The 24,504-nt window shown below is 35.8% G+C and overlaps 1 protein-coding gene across 1 annotated transcript in view; it reads right to left on the bottom strand.

Moving 5' to 3' along the window:
* CNTNAP2 (contactin associated protein 2) overlaps positions 1–24,504 on the bottom strand; it is a 1,539,511-nt gene that overhangs the window by 1,038,758 nt on the left and 476,249 nt on the right. Inside the window, exon 7 of the mRNA XM_035021319.1 lies at positions 3,573–3,776. Coding sequence (XP_034877210.1) covers positions 3,573–3,776 — 204 coding nt within the window. The remainder of the gene's footprint in view (positions 1–3,572; positions 3,777–24,504) is intronic.

Here is a 24,504-nt window from a genome sequence, read left to right as displayed (position 1 = left end):
TCCAATCAGTCAATAAAACTCTGTAAGTAAACTGCTTTCCAGTGAAATGGTAATGATCCTTCTGTGAGGTCAGAGGATCAGGTACTAGTTTCAAAACAGTAATGTCATGCCTACATAAAGCACAGTGGCTTTTAAAAGGTTCCTCTTTGTGTTTCACTTAAAAAAAAAAGAAAAAGGGAAAGGTTTGAGAAAGTAAACATCCTTAGATATAATTCAATTGCTCTGAGTGTGTGTGCATATTTTTAAAAAGTACTTACATTTTGTTTTCTGATACTTATCCCCTAAGCGCCTATTTCTCCTTATCTTCTACTAAGAATCATTCAAAAATGATTTAGGGCTATTTTTTCCCCAGGCAATACACAAATACATGTACATAATTATAAGCAGAGGATATTATAAAGAATTAATATGTACAACATTAATCACTCATTTCCACCACTAAACATAGTTTGGTCTACTTCCTTCCAGTTTTTTTTTCCTATACATATATTTAATTATATACATATACCCTTATGTGTGTGTATATAATCAATATAAAAATATTGAAATATTATTTATAATATTTTATACTACAGTTTTAATGTTTTATAGTATTTTCTATAGAATTAAAATTATTCATAGACATTTTAAATGCATATCAACATATTTCTATATGTTTAGCTTTTTTTTTCAATTTTTGACATTGTAATCAATACTGCCAAGTACATCCTTGGAATTAAATCCTATACCCATTTCTCATTATTTCCTTATGATTACTGGACCAAAACATATAGGCATTTTTTAGATATCTGAAGACACTATCAAACTGTTTTCCTGAAAATATTTCCTGATGCAAAGAGCAGTACAAAGAATCTTGTCACATACTCATCAATATTAATATTATTTTTAAATTGATTTACTTAAAATTAGAATCACTATTTTATTGTGCATTTATTTTATATATAGTGCAGTTAGTTGAGCATTTGATGTTTACAGAATACTTACAATTTTTCTTCTGTGCATTACCTTTTATGCCCTATGCCTACATTTTCTCTTAAAGTCTTGGTATTCTTAGGGAGTGGTATAAATTCTTATTCATGAATGACCCTAAACTTCCATATTTGACATTTGCATTTTTCAAGTTTCACATGCATTATGATTTTATTTAATGTAAAGAATTCAATATTTTTGTGTAATTAAGTGATCCAGCTTTTTGTGTGATCTTCTTCATTTTTTTCTTATAGAAGCTATTATTTCCATCAGATCAGATTTGAAATGAGGAAAGTTTTATAATAAAGGGTAAATCTTTATAGACACTGTATCAAGTATTACCAACAACAAAAAAAACCTAATTGAAACTATACTTTTTAGTATAATACTGATTTTCAAAGTAATAAATTTAGTATGTAGAACACAAGCCATTATTCTAGAATGTCTGGAGACCACTCAGACTGATAAGCAAGTCAAAAATGCAGGATCTGTTTTTGTGTTCTTATCTTTAGTTTTGTAGCTTTGTACTGGGATGCATTTAACATATGAACTTTAGCTATTAATATATTTTAGATATAATATTTTTGTAGAATTCTGTTTTATTATTTTTTAAAGATTTTATTTTTTTGACAGAGACAGAGATAGCAAAAGCAGGAACACAAGCAGGGGGAGTGGGAGAAGGAGAAGCAGGCTTCCCGCCGAGCAGGGAGCCCAATGTGGGACTCAATCCCAGGACTCCGGGATCATGACCTGAGCCGAAGGCCAACGCTTAACGACTGAGCCACCCAGGTGCCCATCTGTTATTATTTACAACAGAAAAATTTACGGAATGTGCGATGCCCTCCAAAAACTTCTTGCATAAATCCTGAAATTTTTAGCCAAGCAAGAGACTTAAAAATGCTTAAAAACAACAAAAACCCAAAACAAAACAGGAACTATTTTCCAGTCAATATTTTATTTCTCTGATTCATGATTATCTGATTTCTAGTTATATTTTGTTTAAAAAATTCAGTTCCACATTTCTCGTCTTTTCTTAACCTATGTCAGTAAAACTACTGTCCTTTCTATTCCACTGAGGGAAAATCGACTGTAACCTCTACGGGGCCTAAGCCAACAGTCACCTGCCTGTTTCCATCTTAGGTGAATTCAACACAATAGCGGCCTTTTTTCTTTCCCTGGTCTCTGATACCTCCTGCTCACTGCCTATTCCCCTCAGTCTCCAGGTAACACCTCTCAATCTCATTCATACACGTAACTCCCTAATAGAAATCTCAATTCTGATGTCTAATAAGCAACTAAAATACACCATGTCCATTTTAGACCTCCTCTTATTAGAGGAAACTAATAATCCTTTGTTAGAAGAAACTCTGTAGAGAAACTATAGAGTCGCCTCTACTTCTGAAAATGGCACTTAAGTCCCTTAGGTGTCTAGGAATTATCCTTCACTTATTCTCGTTCTTTCTCATTACAAATCATGCTGAACTTACCACTAAAATCACCTCCTAACTAGACCTACTTCCTTCATCTCCACTGACAGCCACCTCTGCAAGCCAGGGCCATCTCTCCCTTGCCTTATACAGAAGTCTGGCTTTGACTCCCACGCAAATGCAAACATCTTCTTTCACAGGACTCTCAGTATACTTTTAAAAATAAGATCGTGATGGGGCGCCTGGGTGGCTCAGTTGGTTGGGCAGCTGCCTTCAGCTCGGGTCATGATCCCAGGGTCCTGGGATCGAGCTCCGTGTCGGGTTCCCTGCTCAGCGGGAAGCCTGCTTCTCTCTCTCCCTCTGACTGCCACTCTGCCTACTTGTGCTCTCTATCTCTCTGTCAAATAAATAAAAACCTTTATAAAAAAAAAAATAAGATCGTGATGCCATATAGTTTAAAGCCTACCAACAGCTTCTCTTTCTTAAATAATAATAAACCTTTACCATGCCGTACAGGATCTTACAGGACTTGAACAATCCCCAACTTTCAGATCTTGTCTTCTCTCCCACTGACTCACTTCATCTACCCACACCAGCCTCCTTCCTATTCCTTGAGCATGCCAGATTTTTGTCAGTAGTGACTGCTACCTTGCAATGCTCTCCTCCCTAATATTTTCATGGCTAATTTCAGTCCTAAAATCTCAGCTTGTGTATCTTCTCGGGGAGAATGTTCCTCAATACATACTCTAATGTGGACCCTTCTTGTCTCTGCAGTATCCTTTATCATTTTAGTTTATTTAATTGATTTCATACTACCTATCATTATTTGAAGTCATTGCTTTTGATTTAGTTGTTTTAAAATAATAATAGATAATATATTGTCTGACTCCTCCACTAGGTCATAAATTTCATGAACTCAAGGACCTTCTCTATTTGTTCACTACTGCATCTCAGTTGCTAGTATAGTACCTTGCTTAGGATGAGTACATAACAATTATTTTTTAATGACTAAGTATATATGGACTAAAATGGATTAAACCACTATGGATTAAAGATGATTTAATAACATAACGAGAACTGCTTTTTTATAATTTACACTTTAAGGATTAAGCATCAGCATTTTACTAATGGGAAGATTAATAAATGGACAGAATGGTGTCAAAAGTCAGAACATACCTAGGTTTAAGCTGAAGACCAACTTGGCTTTTTTCAGTTCCAGGGTAATGTAATCCCCTTGCTGTCCTTCCCCATGCAAGATCACTCCTTCACTTTCAGAGGTTTTAAATTTCAAGGCAATGACATCTTTCAGTGTTTTCATCTTCTTGTTTCTGAATCTATATGGTAACACAACGTTGCCATCAAAATTGATAACATCAGCCCCTAAACGAAGAAACACATAACATTTTATTTTATTTCCTGTATTTCACCACCCAGTGTGAAATATGCCCACTTTCACTGGGTCTCTGTACAGAATAAATGATAAAGAAGTGGTTTTTCCTGAAGAATCTGGAGATCTGTGTTCTTGTTCTGTTTCTTCTTTTGGTTTAATTGTGTGTTCTGAAATAAATTTTATGGAAGACAGGCATAAAAAATGATCAAAGAAACCTTTATTAGTATCAAATCTTACTCTAATCGTAATACTAAAAACAAATTCCATTAATGACTTATATGCTTCAAATTTTTCTGGACTTCACCTGAAAGAAGTAAAATTTTTAATCCTTGACATATTATGAGATTTTAATATTTTCCTTCTTAAATGGGACTAATTACTCATGATTTTTAAATATACATTTTGCTCACAAATTTATTTTTTGACAAAAGAACGAAGGATTCTGGAATGCGGGGTTTGATGGTCTACTCATTTTTCTAGTGGTTTTTATATTCTACTCCCATTTTCGGTAAACTCTATGGTAGTACCCAGAGTTTATAGCTAAGTGAACTACAAGAAGCTTCTTGCTCTTTGCTCTTGGACCTCATATCTGTCTCAAATTTCTTGTTAGCCTCTTCTCTTTGGAATGGCTGCCCATGTTTATGACTACACTGAACAAAGACATCCTCACCCATATATGTGATAGAAGAACAAATACACTATGACTAGAGTAGCTCTAATTTGATTTTAGAAAATTTTACTGAAGACATGAAATTATATAAACTTTTAAAAAATATGAACAATTTTATCACCACCCTCAGAAACAGGCGATGGTGGTGCCTGGTTATGCAGTTATGATTGGTTTCATAACTGCTACTTATTCACACCAGAAATGGAAAATGACATGAATCTTATTTATTATGCACTACTGGTTAACAGGTTCCAAATCCATGGAATGGCTCGAAGATGAACTGTAATTATTCAGAGCAGATTTTGAGTACAAATAGAAACCTTGTTATCATAATTAGACCTTTGTCATTACAAATATTTTTAAAAATCTGTTTCTCTTAGCTTTTAATTTTAAATAATAGAAAACCTAGTCAAACTGGATAGCTCTAATTACTTTAGAATTACAAGCCTGAATGAAGCCTGCCTCTTAGTTTGGAGTAAATTCTTGCTAAAGAATTTCACAGTGACACTGGAGAAAACTAATAGCAAGTTTAAAGCCTGCTGGAGAAATATTTTCTTGTCTCATGTCCTAGTTCTCTGGCCCCTGTTTACTTCCATTGCCACAGGGAATACTGTGGCCCCCAGACCCCAGGTCGTAAGAGCACGCCACCCACGGAAGCCTCAGTGGACACGCAGAGCTACCACGGCTACATTCACTCTTTTTGTGCACTACTTGCCATTACAAGTTTTGCTCTTATTTCTTATTTGAGAACTGTTGCATTCAAAAAAGTTCATAAAGAGAAATATAACTTCACACTTTAAGTTTTCATTCTTATAGTCAATTCTTTACTGTCCATAAAAAGACCTTCTTAATCAACAAAATTCTGTTCTCTAAGACTGTAAATCACAGAGGTTTATTTTACTATGGGGGGAAAATCGTCCATTAAATTTAGGCTTCTGCTAACACTGCAAAGCCAATTAGACTCTAGCTTAATCATCTATACGGTCACAGCTGAATTCCAATTGCAGTATCTTTATCATCTGTGATGAGAGGTAAGAGAGAAAAAAAATGGAATCTGATTATAAGATCCCAGGTTGAATTTATAATCCAGCAGTTGGTAGAAATTACTTTTTGTCTTGAAAAGTGCATAAACGAAAAGTCAGGAGGAAGGAGTAAATTCTGAACTCCAGAAAGTAATTTTGCAGTCAATTTCATGTCAGTGACAGTTGAATAATAGACACATCATTGTTTTATACACCTTCAATATATATTAATTGACATAAAATATTCCCCATTCATCTCTCAGGAAGTAAATGTTCCCTGAGCTTAGGCAGAGGAAAGAATCCACCCCTCCCGTATCTTCTTCTAAATCAAAACCTACAATCAGTTCCAGGTACAGAGTAGTACAAATGTTGGTGCCTCTCTTCCTCATTTTGGGGGCCATGGAAAAAGTGAGAGAAAGGATGGGCATGGTTTATTTCTTCAGAGAGTCCTAGAATATTAGCAAAAACATAAAGGAACACTATTAGTGTGAACTAAGCCTCATCTTACAACTGGTAAGTGGTCAGTGGTCATTTGAGAAACTGATAAAATGCTCTGCAAGCCATACCTCTTACATTATGAAATCAAAGTTGATCTTCTATAACTTGGTTAAAGCTTGCATAATATCAGCATGCATATGTGAGCTCAGAGTTGTCTTTGAAATCACAAAATTCCTAGAAATAATCTGTGATAATAAAGTTCATACAGAAATACATACCATACACTTTTAAGAGAGTCTGGGATATTGTAAAATCTATCAATTTAAATCTATTTTCTACAAAAGTGTATTTAAATTTCATTCGACATCTAATAATATGTTGTGCTTATTTTGGGACAAGCCACTTTTTTCCCCCTATTACCCTGATTGCTTATCACTCCCTAGAATTAAGTTTTCTATGCAGTGATTAAATATGTATGGTTGAACTGTTTAAGCAATCTGAGCAACAACAATGGCTAGTCAAAGAGTGAATGCAAAATCACAGTGCTTCCACAATTTTGTTTCTAACAATAACTCAGAGAGCTGGTAACGTGCCCAGTTCATCAAAACATCATGGGAGAGAAGGTTTTTTGCTTTTCTTTTTAATTTCATTGTTAGTCTTTACTTTCTGGCTTTGGAGAAGATATTTTGGAGAGGAGGGTTTACCATCTAAAGATTTTAATATTTAAAAAATACCTTTGCTCTATTTTTTTACTACAAATTTAGTATGTGTTTACTATTGAAAGGAAATTAAATACAGAAACAGAGAATGTATAAAGTGAATCCCAAACATAGGAGATCACCAATATAATCAATATGGATGAAAGGTTGGTGCATAGCCTTCTAGATGTTCACACATTTGCTTATCTATCCACCTACCTCCCTATTTAATATATGGGATTACCCATACATTATTATATATACAGATATATGCATAGATGTGTGGTGTACATGTGTATGGGGGGAGTGTGGGTGTGTATATAGGGGCAGTGGAGATAGACAAGAATGTCATTTCCTCTGGTTATGGTTCAAAATGTTCACTGATAAGCAGCTTGAGTTTTGGGTAATGTAATATTTATAAATGTTAGTTGGGAAATTGTATGTTTTAGCTAATTAGTATGTTTTACTGACCTTTATGCACCAAGGCACTTAAATAAAGTAAGAATATATATAATTTGAAATGGTAATTTATTCTATTTGAAAAAAAAAAATGTAGTAGCGCCTGGGTGGTTCAGCTGGTTAAGCAACTGACTCTTGGTTTTGGCTCTGGTCATGATCTCAGGGACGTGAAATTGAGCCCCACGTGGGGCTCCATGCTTGACCTGAGTTGAGATTCTCTCCCCCTTTCTCTCTCCCTCCCTCTGCTCTGAAAGTAAAGTTTAAAAACACTATAAAAGGTGGAATTTGCTTAGTTTTGCAAATGTTGCATAAATGTAAATCTATATATTCTTTTTCTAAGTCAGAGGTCAATATTTTGGATATGTTGACCATTCTTTACAAAATAGCATGCATGCCATCTTTACTCTTTCCACTCACTCCTATTCTTGACAGCATTTATCTCTACCTAACATATTTATGTGCTTATACATTTATAGCATGATACACACTCTCCTCCTCTGAAAATGTATGCATCAGAGACTTTGTGTTTCTCCACCCTTCACCCTGATACCCAGTACTTAGTGCCTCAGAAACAGTTGATACTCATTCAGTATTTGTTAAATGATTATATGTTGTCATTCTTATTTCGATAAATTGGATTACAGCATTATAGACAGTATTGTTTTATACTTCTTCATTAGAAATGAGAATCACTAGGTTGCAAGAAATTTCAGGAATCATTCTTTCTTGGTGCTATATATTCATATATCCAAGGTTTCAACTACCGGAGAAAAAGAATGGTAATATTAGGCTACTTTTTGTGGTTGGAAGGTGGAATTCACTCCATTATTATTAACTGACTCAGTATTACTCAACCAACAGGCATTAACTCTGGAGGAACATGATCTATCTCATCTCATCTGCACACTGCTTTGATCTGATTAATTTTTTCTTCCAACCCACTGCCTTTTCTTTCAATATATTTGTGATCTAAACCTAAATAAATAGTTAAAATAGATCCCAAAATATCAATAACAGTTAATTTAGAGTAATAGCAGCAAAAGAGCCTTCTCCAAATCCTTCAAAAAATTATCTAGATATAGACTGTGAAAAGTCACTTCTATTTTGGGAAAAAAACAAAACAAAAACAAAAAACTTCAAGGCTCTTTCATGAAGGTCAGCATCTCACATTTTGTGTAACATTTCTCCTTAAAATGTGTTGCTTTGCCCTTAGGTACCTGAAAACTCATGGTAGAATAACAATATCATCATCACAGGAGCCTTGTGTTATTTTTCCATAAAACTGGACTCCAGTATCTAACTGCCTAGAAGATCCACATGGACTTTCCACAGGCAAATCTAACTCTACGTGTTAGATTATTCCAACATGTAATTCCTTCTCTGGGCCCATGTTCCTGCTCTTGTATCCATTATCCACCCAAGACAGAGATCGGAGGCTTTCTTCAGCATCTCCCTGTCTCACGTGCCCACATTCACTCAGTTCAAAGCCCTGTGAAATATAGCACATCTACAGTTTTCAAACAAATGGCTTACTTCGTAGGCACAACCACCAGGCTACCATCACCTTTCACAGTGTCTACTGCATTAATATCGCTAGTGGACAATTCCCATCCTCCAGTCTAATATCCCTTAAATCTATCCTCCACACAGAAGCTAAAAAGATCTTCCTGAAACAAACTTTGTCCCCAAAAACCTCTCCATCATGGCCTGCAAAAACTTCCACGATAGAGACCCTGCCTTCTTCCACGGCTCACATTTTAATGCCATTTTTCTCTTTATGTGCTAACTGTGGTAAACTGACTGGATCCCTTGCTCACAACCTAGTACCTTCCCTTGTGCTGTGCTCTTTTCTTTCTTTCTTTCTTTTTTTTTTTTAAGTGCTCTTTTTTTTCAACAAACAGCTATATAGATATAGATATAGATACAGATACAGATACAGATACAGATATAGATATAGATATAGATATAGATATAGATATATAAAGTTTAGGCATCCTCCAAGTTTCAGATAATTTTCACCTACTAGAAAAGCTTTCCTTGTACGAAATAGCCCTTGCCAACCATCCCATGGCACCCTTGCACACTTTTATCCTATCACTTCTCATCTTATGTTAAAATGATCTCTTGATGGGTCTGATTTCCTCTGTGGATTTTAAGCTTTCCTAAGGTACAGATTCTGGACTGTTCTACTTTGTATTTCTGGCACAATAAATACTTCTTAAACTAATCTAAATGTAATTGGTGTTTGAGACAAGGCAAAAGGAGACCTCTACTGTTTTTATTTTCCTTCAAAACCATACCTGGTACAATGCAGTTTACTAAGAGTACAGACTTATGCATGATTTAGTGGCATGTATTTATATAAATATTACAACTGTGGGCTTCTGATATGAATAAGTAGTTTAAAACATGAAATGCTTTTATTCTCACACTGGAGTTCTTTATAAGTCAAAGACTAAAACATTTAACTCTAGTATGAATTTAAATACAAAATGTATATATATTTTTCTTTTAAATGAATAAATTTAAAAGACACTTTCTTTTTTATGAATTTAATACTAACTTGAGATATATATTGATATTTTATAACATTTTATAAAAAAGCAAGATGGACTTGCTCTCTATATTTTTATTACTGGATTATTTCATGAGAAACTATAATGTGTCATGAGTCATGATTTGCTAATCACAAGGTGGGCCCACTTGAATAAGACTCAGGGAAATATTAGTAATTTTCTAAAATTCAAAACTGAGGTTCTCTCTGCTTCACCTAAAATGGTCATTCTCATACTCATACCTCCACACACATACCACATAAGACATCAGAAAATCAGACTGATATTATTCTGACCAGGGTTATAGCTCTAATACATCTGATAATGCAGAGATAATAAGCAATTTCTGAAAATTAGCATAAAATCTATTGTAGGAAATCCATGTGGAAGCTATTTTTATTTATTTTTGTAAATCGAAAAGTCAAACAAATTAGACTTGCCTTCTTTCTGGTAATATTGCTGTTTACTGAAAATAGCTCTACAGTTTTTGACCATACACAATCTATTTTTCTGCTTAGGAGAAGACTATCTAGAATAATAAAACTTAAGTAAATATTCCACGGATGAAAAAAGGAACCAGACATTAATTAACCCCCAAAATGTATTTTATTATTCCTAACATTTATTCCAGATATATTTTATCACTATTCAGTTAAACTTACTTCTGTTTCTAGATCCATTTAAAACATTGTTGTCAGTGTTGGGGTCAAATTTCAATACTACATAAGCTAAAGGATAGCAATTTGATCTAGGGACTTGTTCTGAGCCACTACTTTCACGGTAATTTATATAACACTGAGAAAAAGATAATTATCCTTGACCATTTCTTGCAGATGCCATAGCATGCTTCCACTTTCCCCTCTGTATTAGCTGTGTCTTCCATTGTCTTCATCCTGGCTTTCCCATCTGGGGTTTGCCCCTTCCAGGGTTAGCCAATTCCTACAAGCGCACTCTCCAAATACAAACCAATCCAGAGCCTACAGCCCAGCCCAGCTATCTCCTCCATCAGGCTCTCACACTCAAGGCCACTATCCATCCATCCTCATCACCTCAGGTTAAGTAACAGACAACCTGGAGACAGTCCCTGTGCCCCAGAGCCTGCTGCCCTGCCTCACTTTTCCTTCCTGCAGAAGCCACAATTAAGGCTCTTGCCTCCTGATTGACCCAGTGCTTCCCTTTGTGCTCCCCCTCCTGGCCCCTATGGCATTCCTCTTGGGAACTATAATAAACTCTTTTAGTGGCAGTTATTTCCTGATATGTCAGCCTTATAATACCTTAAATTTTAGATCAATATACTGTATTTTAAAACACACCCACCACTGGCCTTACTGTACTTCAGATACACTATATTCTAATACACCCTCTGCAGAAAATTCCCTTACTGCATCTTAAAAAAGAGAAGAAGGGAAAAATCAAACTTTTGGCCAAGCAAGAAAAAAAATCTTAGAAATGTTGGCTAGATACGCAAATGTCCCTTTTATGGTACATTTAGAAACCATTATCAAATGTCTGATACCAACTAGCATCCTCTGAAGTAACTTTTACACCCATAGCACTGTGCCAGGAATGTGGGGCCACTGAAGTAAAGAGATGAAGTTTTAAGAAAGAACTAATAGGTAAACTCTCCCGGTAAAATAGAAGTAAGATGGAACAAGGAATCCAGACAGATGGGGAAACAGCATATTTTGACTATTTTATAGAGCTCAGTAGTTCTGTGTGACTTTATATAAGGGTCATGTATCATGGGCAGGGTTAGAATTGGTACATGAAGGACCTAATGCTCCACGTAGAAGTCAGGAGTCTTTGTGAGTAACGATGGCATCTTTAGGGGAAGGTGCATGTTCAGATTTGCATCTTGGAAAGGCATCTCCTGTGTTGATTATCAGAGAGTGGAAAGGGTGGAAGACAGTGCAGAGGAAAAGACAGCAAAGACCTTTCCCCAAAGAAGCTGATGGTCTAGTAGTGTTGACAAAGATTATACCAAGCCATAATTCAGAAGGTAACTGTCATTAAAGAATGCAAAGCTTTTTCTTAATTTTTGTATTATGTTATGTTAATCACCATACATTACATCATTAGTTTTTGATGTAGTGTTCCATGATTCATTGTTTGCATATCATACCCAGTGCTCCATTCAAGGAATGCAAAGCTTTTTGATGATGCATTGTTGCTACTCAGAATTTTTAAATGGTTAAGGCTTCTATAATTGAAGATTTTCAGATTAGTATTTATAGGCAGAGTTTTCTCTCATAATATGACAAATCTAATACCCCAAAAGCAACAGAATTTTTAATGGAATTGAAACTACCTTAAAAACGAAAACAAAATCTCAAAAATTCCTCTCTGAAATAGGAATATTTAAATTCAATTATTTGCACAACCCTAATTTTTAGGAAGAATCTGAGAGGTGTATCAATTCTGTAGCTATCCCACATTTAATGCTCTATCTCATTCAAATCCATACCTTAAAAAAATAACATTATTCTCAAAATGTAAAATCAGTATTTTTCCAAACAGTATCCACTTCCCCAACAGCCTCTACAGTTTCCTGGACAACTGGCAATACAGACTAATAAAGGTGGTCATTTTTAATTTATTTACTTTCTATACTTCTCTGAAAGGCAAATGAGTTGGTACAAATGATTTGCACTCACTTGCAAGAGACAGGTCATATGCTTAGTATGTTTTGAGTTTATACAAAGGATGTAGTACATTATAGTTTTGCTTTATTTTTGGTTTGATTTCTCATACCTTTGGGTGAATCTTTTACATCAACCATAAAATAGGAATAATAAAGCCCAGAATATGTGTGCTCTCTCCTCTCCACTAGAGCGGTTGGGTCCTGTCTGGTAAAACACTAAACAGTACTCTGTGGCCTGGTAGTCAGCACACCTCAGTGACTGGGGCACTGGAGGGAATCTGATCCACTGTGAATTTGGGTGCCGTCCATTACTTCATGACACCTGCATGCCTAATGAGTCCCTGGTGAGCAAGCCAAATTAATTCACTTCTAGAAATGAGCAATGCTCCTACCACTTGTGCAGAAAATCAGCCATGACAGTGCTAAAAAAAAAATTGGAAGCGCCTGAAATTAGAAGTCAGAACTTCGATGTTCAGAGGGGACAAGCACTCCATGCAAACTGGTGTTGCTGGTTTGATGTAAAAACCATTATCTTTCACTTTTTTACTTTTGATAGAGATACATGCGTAACAGAGAAAATATGTCCCTGATTTAAAAAACAACAACAAGGAAAAGATGCTAAATAAATGGACTTAAAATTCAGTTTTGATAGCTGAGAAACAATAGGGAGGGTTTGGGATATATTATGTGAGAGGTGGTCTCTATCCACCTGACGCTATGTAGCAACTCTGCTGGTATTCAAATGTTCAGTTTTCAAGAAAGTTCAGAGATCTAATATTTTAATGAAATCTCTCTATTTTTAAATGTTGAACAGCTGATTCGGGGTCATATTAAGCAGAGGCTGCTAGCTAGTGCCTCACAGATAATTTTTATTTGGCTGCACATCTCTTTAAACTGGAATATTATCAAAATAGAAGACTACATGGATCACTCCGAAAATTTCATTTTCCATGATATAATTTATCTGTGAATTACTGCAGTATGTATTAACAAGGAATTTTATTTCTTAAAAGGCAAATTCTTTAGTTGGCTAGTGTTAAACAAAAGAGTGAATGGTTAAAAAAACAAACAAGTTTTAACAGTTATCATATGATACAAAGATATACTACTCTGTGCTACCATACTATGCATAAAAAGGAAGGAAGGGAGAAAGGGAAGGAGGGAGAAAGGAAGGGAAGAAGAGCAGAAGAAAAAAGAAAAAAAAAACAACACACCATTAACCTGAGCTTGACTCATTCACTCATTGAGATTTTTGGATAGAAAACTCTACATTTTTTCAAGTATTTCCAATTAACAAGTACAACTGGCCCTTCACTACTGGCAGATGCTGTATGTGCAAATTTGCCTACTCGCTAAAATTTAGGTGCATCCCCACTCATGGACATGTGAAGAGGGGCCAAAAATTTGCGTCACCTGATGCTCACATTACCAGCTCAGATCAAATAAGACAATGCTCTAGGTTCTTGATTCAGTTTTCATACTATATAAAAAACAAGTGTCCCTTTCACAATTTAGTGCCATATGTTTTGCATTTTGTTGTTTTGGGGATGACTCAGCTTTCTAAATTGTCTGTCTCCCAAGAGCAGCGCTGAAGTGCTGTGCAGTGCTCCCAAGCTGCAAGAAAGTCACGATGTGCCTTATGGAGAAAATGCACGTGTTCGATAAACTGTGTTCAGGCTTGAGTTATAGTGCTGTTAACTGTGAGTTCAATGTTAATGAATCCATGAGATATACTAGATGAGATGCCTTTAAATACAAACACAAATAAAGCAACGTTACGTATTGATTGGTTGACAAAAATGTAGTGACCAGAGGCTCATAGGAGCCCAACCTGCATTTCTTCTGGGAGCAATGGTTCAGTATTTGCTAATTCAGTCTTCATGGCAACTATTATGTATAGGACATAACTACTGTGGATAATGAGAACTGACTGTATTTACGTTGCATTAATTCCTTCAAATAGAAAAATAAGGAGGCATTTTTAAATACCACATATATGAAAGTGAAAATGTAACAAAGAAATATTTAAATATCCTTGAGGAAAATGATCAGCAAACTGCAAATCTCTTCACAGAGGAGTGCAGTGCTGAATGCTTTGATCTGACAAATGCACTCCCTTTCTCCTTCCCACTGTGTGAACATGCACTTAGTACAAGTGACTTACAGACAGAACGTACAACGGTAAGTCTTTCATTTTTCACATGCTTGCTGCACCTAAACTCTGTAGTTTACGTATCTAATTATTATTCACTAAGTATTTTATAAAACAGTAAGTCCTGTGTTAGTAGCACACTGATACTGAAGGGGTTCAGAACATGCCACCCCAAAATATACCACTTCAGCATATTAATTACTTTGAGCTGAAGGCGCTTGAGAGACAGGAAAATGCAGGAAGGGTTCTTGGCCCCTCCACTCTTTCATCCTAAACACAGGTCATAAAATTTCCCATGAAAGAGATGCCTTCTCTGCATGGGGAAGAGAACAGTAACATTCTTACTACCAGAGACTGATAGTCGACACCAAAACGGATATGAGGTCTTATACAAACAAACCTACAAAATAACACCTATTTTCCATCAGTTTCCCCCCAATACTTCCTAATCACTGCCCCTCAATTTTCTGCCCCTAGCCCAAGCCCCTTTGTCTTGTCACATCCTTACAATTTATTATTCTTTGTTTAAAATATTTTTGGTGCCTAATGGCTTCTCTGGGTCTTTGTTTTTCTTCTGAAGACTCTCATGTACACATAAAAATATTAAATAAAATTTGCATGTTTTTCTCCTGTTAATCTGCCGTATGTCCGTTTAATTCTTCGGCCAGCCACAGGCCTCCCCTACATTGTGTAGAACCTCAGATTCCTGGGGAATCACAGAATACAAACCACAGTCCCATTTACATTTCCTATGAGATAAGGCCCAGAATTTTCTTTGTTATTTAGCCATCTGAATACTGCCTGTTTTTTCTGACCTTATAGGAAATAGTCTTCTCAACATTTACAACCTAAAAATACAAATTTTACTGAGTCTATCAGAATGGGAATATTAGTCTGCCTACCCTCTAAACCCTAAATTACTTTAAGGCTATAAATAAACTTGAAGTTGACTTCTTATATTTTAAGAATTTTAGATATTCTTTTGTATAATTTATACTTTGAATTTCTCTTCCTAACATAAATCAAGGGTTTCTCTTCAAGAGATCTGGCATTTTCTTTTGAATAAAAGCTTGAGCTACTGAAAATGTTAGAAATCTATTGATGAAACAGCAGAATTTTGTAACCATAAAAAGGGAATATTTTGAATTCAGGAAATATAAGAGCAGACAAATGTCACCAATTCACATTAATTTTAGAAAAGTTTTTCTAGGGGGAGGGGTGCTATTAAGAAAAGAACTGAATTTGGAAACAAGACACATTTTGATACAGTGCCTAAATATCCTATTTTCAACTTTCTGCATTTGACATTTTTTACAGTTTAGGTCAATCCTAACAATTTATGCACTTCCCAAGGCATGACAGACATAACATTGTTATAAGTGCTATTCATAGTAGGGCGGGTAAGTCCTTAAAATGTCAATGGTTGAGCTTCTCTTAATGTAGACCTAGAAGCAAAGCACATATCTTCACTCAGGGAGGATAAATGGCATGCTGTGGTAGGAAATTTATTAGAAAATTCAAGTGATACCCAGCTTTCTCATGACACAAGATGTAGTTGTATCAACAGCATTATGACCATCCCATCAGGCTTCAGAAAAGTGCTGGACCTGAACCCAGAGACCTCAGACCTAACACTTAGGGAAGTCAATTCACTCTCTGCACCTATCACCTATACAGTAAAGAGGAAGGACAGATAACCTCTCAGATTCCCTTCAGCTCCAAAATTAAGCATCTCTTACTCTGGGCAACAAGTTTACAAAGGGCTGTTCATGTATTCTCAATTTTGATTTTTTTTTAAAGATTTTATTTATTTATTTGAGAGAGAGAAAGAGAGAGAAAGCACATGAGAGGGGGGAGGGTCAGAGGGAGAAGCAGACTCCCCGCCAAGCAGGGAGCCCGATGCGGGACTCGATCCCGGGACTCCAGGATCATGACCTGAGCCGAAGGCAGTCGCTTAACCAACTGAGCCACCCAGGCGCCCTCTCAATTTTGATTTTAAATCAGATTCTGGAATGGCAGAATTCTGAATTTTAGAGCATATTCACATTTCCTAATTATTTCAACACACTAACAATGAGACATTCCCAAAGACAATTTTAAAACATAAAATCCACAAACATTAAAACATTTCCATGGGTGACTACCTTGAACAACCAGCTAAATTTATATAGTGTCAAAATTTGCAGATTAGAGTAAAACTGTTACATTATAAACACTACATATAATTGTCCATATTGTCAATTTTTACAAAGAAAACAATGTTGTTTATTATATGGAAGCTTCCAGAAGTGGAATCTAACAAAATAATTTATAATGATAGAGTAATGATTAATTTATATTCTTATTGCCTTGATAATGTTTAAAGAGACATATAATTAAAAAATGGAATTATTTTCGTTCTAGAACATGGGAACAAAATTACTTATCTGAATAAAGGAAAACATTTTCATGGCTACAAATGCTTGTTGCCAGTGAGAATGAATGTATGACCTTGAGCAGGTATAAAATCAAAGACTTGGCCATATTCAGCTAAATGTCCCTTGTTTCCTCCCTTTCTGCTAGTATTTAGCTTTAACAAAACTGCACAGCTTTTGTTGTAAATATTAAAGATACATTTTTTCATATCTATCTTTCCTACTAAATCAAGGTAAGGATTTTGTATCTTTAGTGTCATTAACCCTGGTTAACAAGCCACAGAGAGATTTAGTGAAAACTGACAGGATTCTAATTCCTGCTTTATAGCCTGATAGCTACAGAGCCTTAGTAAGTTACAAAGCTTCTCTAAGCTTCAGTTTCTTTGGTTGTCAAAAGGTGAGGGCAATCACATAGCATACTTATACAACTGTAAAAGTGGATGAGTTAATAAATGTAAAACATTGAAAACAATATCTGGTACATTGTAAGCTGCTAATAAACATCAGCTTTCATTACTGTCATATACTGGGTTGTTTAATTGATTTGAAATAATGAATATTCTAATCCACCCACTTGGCACCATTGATTCAGGGCTGGAAGAACAGGCTTATATTATTACAGTAGCATCAAGGATTAAGGATAAATTTAAGTGCCATGCTTGGTGACTACAGGACCCTCCCTACTTACTGTTCGGTTATGCTGCTTTCACTCATGTAGCTTATTTTGTTCCCCAGTGAGGTAGGCAGCAAAATATAGAGAAATAAAGTGAAAGGGAAATAACAAGTGATTCCATCTATTCTGTGTCTTCTCTTTGATGTACTAAATAACATTTCGGGGCAAACAAGCATTTTGGAGGTCTGGCACAGCCCTCTCACTATGAGGTATAGAGTGAGGGCAGCTGTCTTATCCATACAACATCAGATAAAAAATTTCAAACTGACACCTGAACGCAAGGCCCTCATTCATGATTATGTCCATGGCAGCATAACATACGCCAGAATTTCTGTATAGGTCATGGATTTTCTATCCAGAAAGCAACTAATATTTATTGAATAAAAGAATTCACTATCACAACATCTGGTTGAATGTATGCATTAAGTGTAACCTCTTTTTTATACATTTAAATTTACCAAATTTAGTCTAGATTTATAACAAAGTAGACTTGCTTTCAATTTTTGTATTTTTATAACTAAATTTGATGAGATTCTGAAGAGTTCAAGATGGAAGAAAATGTCTCAATTGCTAAGTCACAACGCTGTGGTTAAGAATATATTAGCTAAATCAAGTTAAAATAAAACAAAAAGTGCAAAGTTTCAGACATTTGGGAGAACAGCCAGACAAAAATGTTTTTCTCAGTGGCTCTGCTGTAAGCAGCAGTGGGTGCTATTTATAAAGGTTTTATGCATAGCCATGTGAAGACCTGTTAAGAAGAGCATTTATAGACATCAACAGGCAGATAGAGCAAAGCATTGAAGTCTGGTGCTGGTGAAGATACCAGGATATAATATATATACAAAAATCGTCCTTACACCGCTTACATCTAGTGCTAGGGCTGGCTAATGATTTCAAAACCTCCAATGAAAATGGACATTTCTCTAGGGTGTCCTTCCGTTTCAGTGACTGTCCACTCCCCTCTCGCCCATTCGGCACAAAAATAGACACAACTGCAAAGTATCTGATAAAAGAATTCACATTAAGACATACGTATTTAAGGATGCTTAAAGTTTTAAAGACCTTAATGGAAACAGCACTTAACTCAAAGTAAAGAAATACTACAAAGGAAGCTCGAGGCCCCAGAGAACAGTTAAGAAAACAGTAACTCAACTGGAAGCAAAGCTCCCGGAGTCTTTGAAGTTCCACCACGCAGACAGCAACCACCAACAATGGTAATGGGAAGAGCTGCACACACAGTCACACCTACTGGTGCCTCCTTCCTCCCAATGACAGCATCCTCCCAATCACAACAGAAGCAAGAATAAAATCACCCCCTACCCCCATAGGAGGAGATAATAGAGGCAACAATTAACCCTATCGGACTTTTTAAATTTCTGTGCTATACTTTACAGAGGTTTTGCCTATACTTTTTTTGACAATTTTTTATCCTATTAAGGATGAAATCTGTTCTTTCCCAGACAAAAATTATTTGATAGAGTTACAGGAAGGAGGATGCAGAAATTAAATATTTTCTGTGGGTATGTCAAAAAAAAGCACAGTCAAAGGATGTAATTCTATTATTAAGGGCATCAATACTAAGTTGCCTTGTTATTTTCTCTTATCAGTGTCACTCTTGCTTCTTTATATCTATTTTCTTCTTTGTTTCGTACTCTTGTTCCTTTTCTTTAAATTCATTCTTCAAACCTCTCCTCGTTCAAAACTCATTAAGCCAAGAGGTAGCCTTTTTTTGCTACTTAAACAATGTGATTCACTATTTTCATTATATTCCCATTAAAATGCCCCTCTAATAATATCCCTATTAAATGTTTCTTAGAGTTTATGCCATTGATTAGTATTAAAGTTGAAAACATTATAATGAATTTTCTTAGAACTTCCTGTAGGAAACTGCTTTTGGTGGCATGCCTCATTGGATTTCCTATCATTTCAAGGTGTGTTACAATGAGGCTCCAGGGTTTAAAGGCAAATTTATTTTGACTACTGTTTGACTTACAGAACTTTTTTGTGTATGTAACAGCTATATAATTTCTATAGAAACACACTGAGCATTTGGATTGCAGATGCAAATGATCTGCTCACTGCTACTGATCATCTATGTCTCCAGATCACTGCATCGGAAGATGACATGCAAGAGTTTCTGAAGAACATAATGGGTAGCAACACACTTATAAAATGATTAGGCATAAAAAGAATTTAAAAATATATAATCAGCTCTGAAGGACTGGCCAGATGACATACAGTAAAACTTTTACATTTTTACAAAAATCTATGGATTTCTAGCTCTTACAAACAGCAAGTGTATGGTTGTAGGAGAGGTATCACCTATCATATTGTTTTCTAGACCAGAAAAAAGGGATAAAGACAAAGATAATAGTAGGAGATGAATAACAAAGTCATTAAAGATGCTCTATTTCAATGCTTTTCTTAAGCAAATTATTTGTATTTCTTAAAGATTATTTTATTTGTTTGAGAGAGAGAGCAAGCATGGGGAAAAGAAAGCAGGGAAAGGGAAGAGGGAGAGAGAGAATCTCAACCAGACTCCCCACTGAGTGGGGGAGCCTGACGCAGGGCTCAATCCCAGGACCCTGAAATCATGACCTGAGCTGAAATTAAGAGTTGAACACTTAACCAACGGAGTCACCCAGTCGATTTTATAATACTGTATATCTATAAATACTCAAACTGTTGAGTTAATGGACAGCAAAGAATTAAATTATCAATAATTCATCAATATAAACTTGACTTGAAGTATTAAATGGCATGGCTACATTTTGGCTAGCCCACAACCCCATACTCACAAAAAACTGTATAATAATCACTACTTTTAATCTTAAAATGAGGTAGCCTGCTCTCTGTTGCTCCAAGTTCAGCCAATGGTTCACTTCAACACCATAAATACGTACGTACAAAATATACAAATATTTATACACATATAGACACATATATACTTATATGTATATGTATACACACACAAACACATAAATTTCAATGAAATGATTGTCTTTCCTGCTTGAACAGACCCCTGAATAATGATCAAGGGTCACTGTGAACTGTAGTCTGCCAGTTTTAGAAACATTTTTATTCTAAAACTATTAACTAGAAGCTGCTGATCCCCTAGTTCCCTTCTTTTTATGGACCAGCATATGAACCATCTCATCCGGTTTCCTTCTGGTGGCACAAGCCGAGCACAGACAACTCCCGCTGTGGCAGAGCAGCGTCAACAGACATCAGCACAACATAGGGCTGCATCTAAACAGGAGCTTACAGGGGCGCCTGGGTGGCTCAGTCAGTTAAGCATCTGCCTTCGGCCCGGGTCACAATCTTGGGATCCTGGGATCCAGCCTTGCAACAGACTCTCTTCTCAGTGGGGAGTCTGCTTCTTCCTCTTCCTCTGCCCCTCCTCCCCCCATCATGTTCCTACACATTCTCTCTCTCAAATAAAGAATAAAATTTAAAAATAAAATGAAAATTACATTTAAAAAATAAAATAAACAAGAACTTATAATATTCCTATTTTAACAAGTTTGCTTTAATAAATTAGGATTAGTTATTGTCCTGTTTTTTTACACGGTAAGTGGTTAAGAGTGCTCATTTTGGTTTTGGCACAGACTCAAGAGAGAAAAACACAGATTGCAGTTCTTAAAGGGAAAAGACAGATCCTATGTTAGAATATGGAGTGAATCCTATAGGAGCTGATGAGGAACAAAGAGACAATGACCTATGTTGTTGAATAAAGGCCTCTCAACTACCCACTTGTGGGTCGACTTTCTCATACATTCATAACCATTTATTCAGTGCAGCTTCAATATCACCTGACTATGCAGCATTACCTGAAATCATGAAGACTATTTCTTTGTGAAAATCACACTTTGTGGTTCTTGAATCTTAGCATTATAGTGTGTTCAATATCTGTCTCCTCCACTAGACTACATATTCTTTGAAGGCAGGAATTCAGAAATTTCATTTTGTTGAGTATGCACTATATTGATTTCATATGAAATAAAATTTAAGTATTTGTTTAATATGTGAGGGGAAGTTAAAAATGCTGTGGGTAATCTTTCAAGTTCTCTTCATTTTCGTTTGCATCATTTCAATCTTTCTCACCTTTTGGCATACTTAGCTAAAGTCGACACTTGCCTGTGGATGCATGAACAGGCTGGGAGAAACTAGGGAAAAGGAAGGTGTCTGAATTGACTGAAAACATACAGCAAGACTGTGATCACTAGCTGACAAGAGGCAGAAAGATAAGAAATGATCCAGACTTGAATGATACAAAAATATACTACTCTATGCTATCATAAAACTATACAAATGCACTTTCATTGTTATACGCAAACAATGAATCATGGAACACTACATCAAGAACTAATGATGTAATGTATGGTGATTAACATAATAAAATAAAAAAAAAGAAATGCAACAGAAAACAAAAACTATACAAATGTAGGATATTAGTTGAAAAAATAAATATTTTTATAGATACTCCTGACCTTCTAATTGCATTTGCTGACCACTGTAGACACAAAGGTGATTTTTTTCTATTGTTTCACGTATGCATTAATTTATTAACTATTTAATTTATTCACTTAGTCAACATTTATTAAGCTTCTCCTTTACGATGGGCAAAACACTGGGGGCACAAAGATTCATATGACATATAAACCAAATATAAAGTGCAAAAAATAAATCCATGTACCTTTGCAACAATTAAAACATTTTTACCTTAAATAATCATTCCAATGTTTCCATAGTGGGAGATTACCTTGAAACACTCATTCCCTTATACTTAATACCTCTAAGCATAGTGACAGGATGGTTTTGGAAATATGCACAAATCCAAAGGATCATGTTTGTAACATACAAGAAGAGGCTAGGGAGAGATCTGGTTATAATATCAATAACCTTCTGATTAGGGGTATATGTGACCTAGCTGGATGTATCTCATGTTCATCAGACCTCTGTAGACTAAATAACCAATTAATAGAAAAGAAAGCATGTAACTATAGGGGAAAAAAAAGAAGTATAATTTGAATTCTGATCCTACTTCTCACTAACATGGTGGCCTTTTATAAGAAATATCACTTTTCTGGGGCACCTGGGTGGCTCAGTCAGTTAAGTGTCAGACTTTTGATCTCATCCCAGGTTTGTTTTTTTTTTTTAATATTTTTATTTATTTATTTGAGAGAGAGAATGAGAGAGAGAGAGCATGAGAGGGGGGAGGGTCAGAGGGAGAAGCAGACTCCCTGCCGAGCAGGGAGCCCGATGCGGGACTTGATCCCGGGACTCCAGGATCATGACCTGAGCTGAAGGCAGTTGCTTAACCAACTGAGCCACCCAGGCGTCCCAATCTCAGCCCAGGTTTTGATCACACGGTAATGAGGTCAAGCCCTGTGCATTGAGCCTACTTAAAAAAAAATGAAATATCACTTTTCTGAGACCTTGTTTATTTTTTTTTTTAAGATTTTATTCATTTATTTGAGAGAAAGTGAGAAGAGTATGAGCAGGGGGAGGGGAAGAGGGAGAAGCAGACTCCCCACTAAGCAGGGAGCCTGACAGAGGGCTCAATCCCAGGACCCTGAGATCATGGCCTGAGCCAAAGGCAGACACTTAACCAAATGAACCACCCAGGCACTCCTCTGAGCCCTAGATTAAAAAATATGTAAAATACATGTTATTAATGACACATGAGAGTAATCATCTGGAGTTACAAACACTGAATGTGAAAAGATAAACAGATGGTGAATCTTGAAAAATAGAGGCTACATAATCATTGTTGTGTTTGATGTTATCATTTTTATCATTAACACCACACAGACCATACTCTATTTTTCATCCATTAAATGCCTCCTATTGGACAACCCAAAAAGTCAGGATGTACAGTATTTAGGAAGATGAAGGGTGTAGCTCTTCTGAATGTTTGTCACAGGAGCTACATCTCCAAGTACTTGTCCTACTACCTGAGGGATAAGGAGTCAGCTCTTTAAGACCCATGGTATGGTAGCTGGATGCATGGACCCTAGAATTGGTGTGTTTGGGTTCATGCTGAGCTCTACTACTTTCTGGCTGTTTGATCTTGAGGATGTTATTCAACCTCCCTGTGGTCTCAGGATCCTTATCTATTAAGTGGGAATAATAACACCCACTTCCTAACATAGTGAGGGTTAAATGAGTCAAAACACATGAAGTCTCTATAACAATGATTAGAAAATACAATGCATCAAAATATGCCAGTTATGTTTTACAGAGGACAGCACAGGGTAAGTTAAGGTTTAGGATCAAACCAAGAGAGAAGAAAGAAGATATAAATTAGAGTAGATAGTAAAACATTTTTTTTAATAAAAGAAAAATGAGGGAGACACAGAATAAGGTTGTCTGTGTTAAACCACTGTGGCCAGGGGATTTATGGCTTCTACCTGGACTACAGCCAAAATGGAACCTGCAGACATCAAGCAAGATCTGTTAAGAAGTACAGAAGTACAGAACATGAAGGTGATAGAGTTTTAAAAAAATCTGTGCTTTCAACAGCGTCAGAATTCCCTGTCTAATCAGTAACAGCTTATCAAGCATGAGATGGGAGAAAAACAATCATCGGGACTCCAGATGGAAATGTTTAATGCATATGCAGTTTACAGGATGAATATAAATTGCAAACATGGTGGGTTTTGGTTAATCTGCTGAATAAAAAAATACTGAATTTGTTCTACTTTAATTAATGACTAACTGAATATTTGATACAGCAACATGCTTAACTCTTTCATAGAAAGTTAACTACTAGTGATTGGCAGATAAAGTTGGCAATGGCAGTGTTATTTTCCTTACCAATGTAATTCTTTCAGAGTATATTCTGCAGCAGAGGTGAAATCTTAGATGCACTGCAATCTATGCACTCTGCAATGATGATAAAATATATGTTGATTTACCTAACTACATAAACTACACTACAAGAATATAAGAAGAATATAAGTATCATTTAAAATGTTTAGCATACCTGATCAA

Source organism: Mirounga leonina, unplaced genomic scaffold (assembly GCF_011800145.1).
Source record: "Mirounga leonina isolate KUSES-001 unplaced genomic scaffold, KU_Mleo_1.0 Mir_174, whole genome shotgun sequence".
Classification (NCBI taxonomy): Eukaryota; Metazoa; Chordata; class Mammalia; order Carnivora; family Phocidae; genus Mirounga; species Mirounga leonina.
The sequence above is the reverse complement of the archived record's forward strand: the minus strand, read 5'-3'. Positions and strand labels throughout refer to the sequence as shown.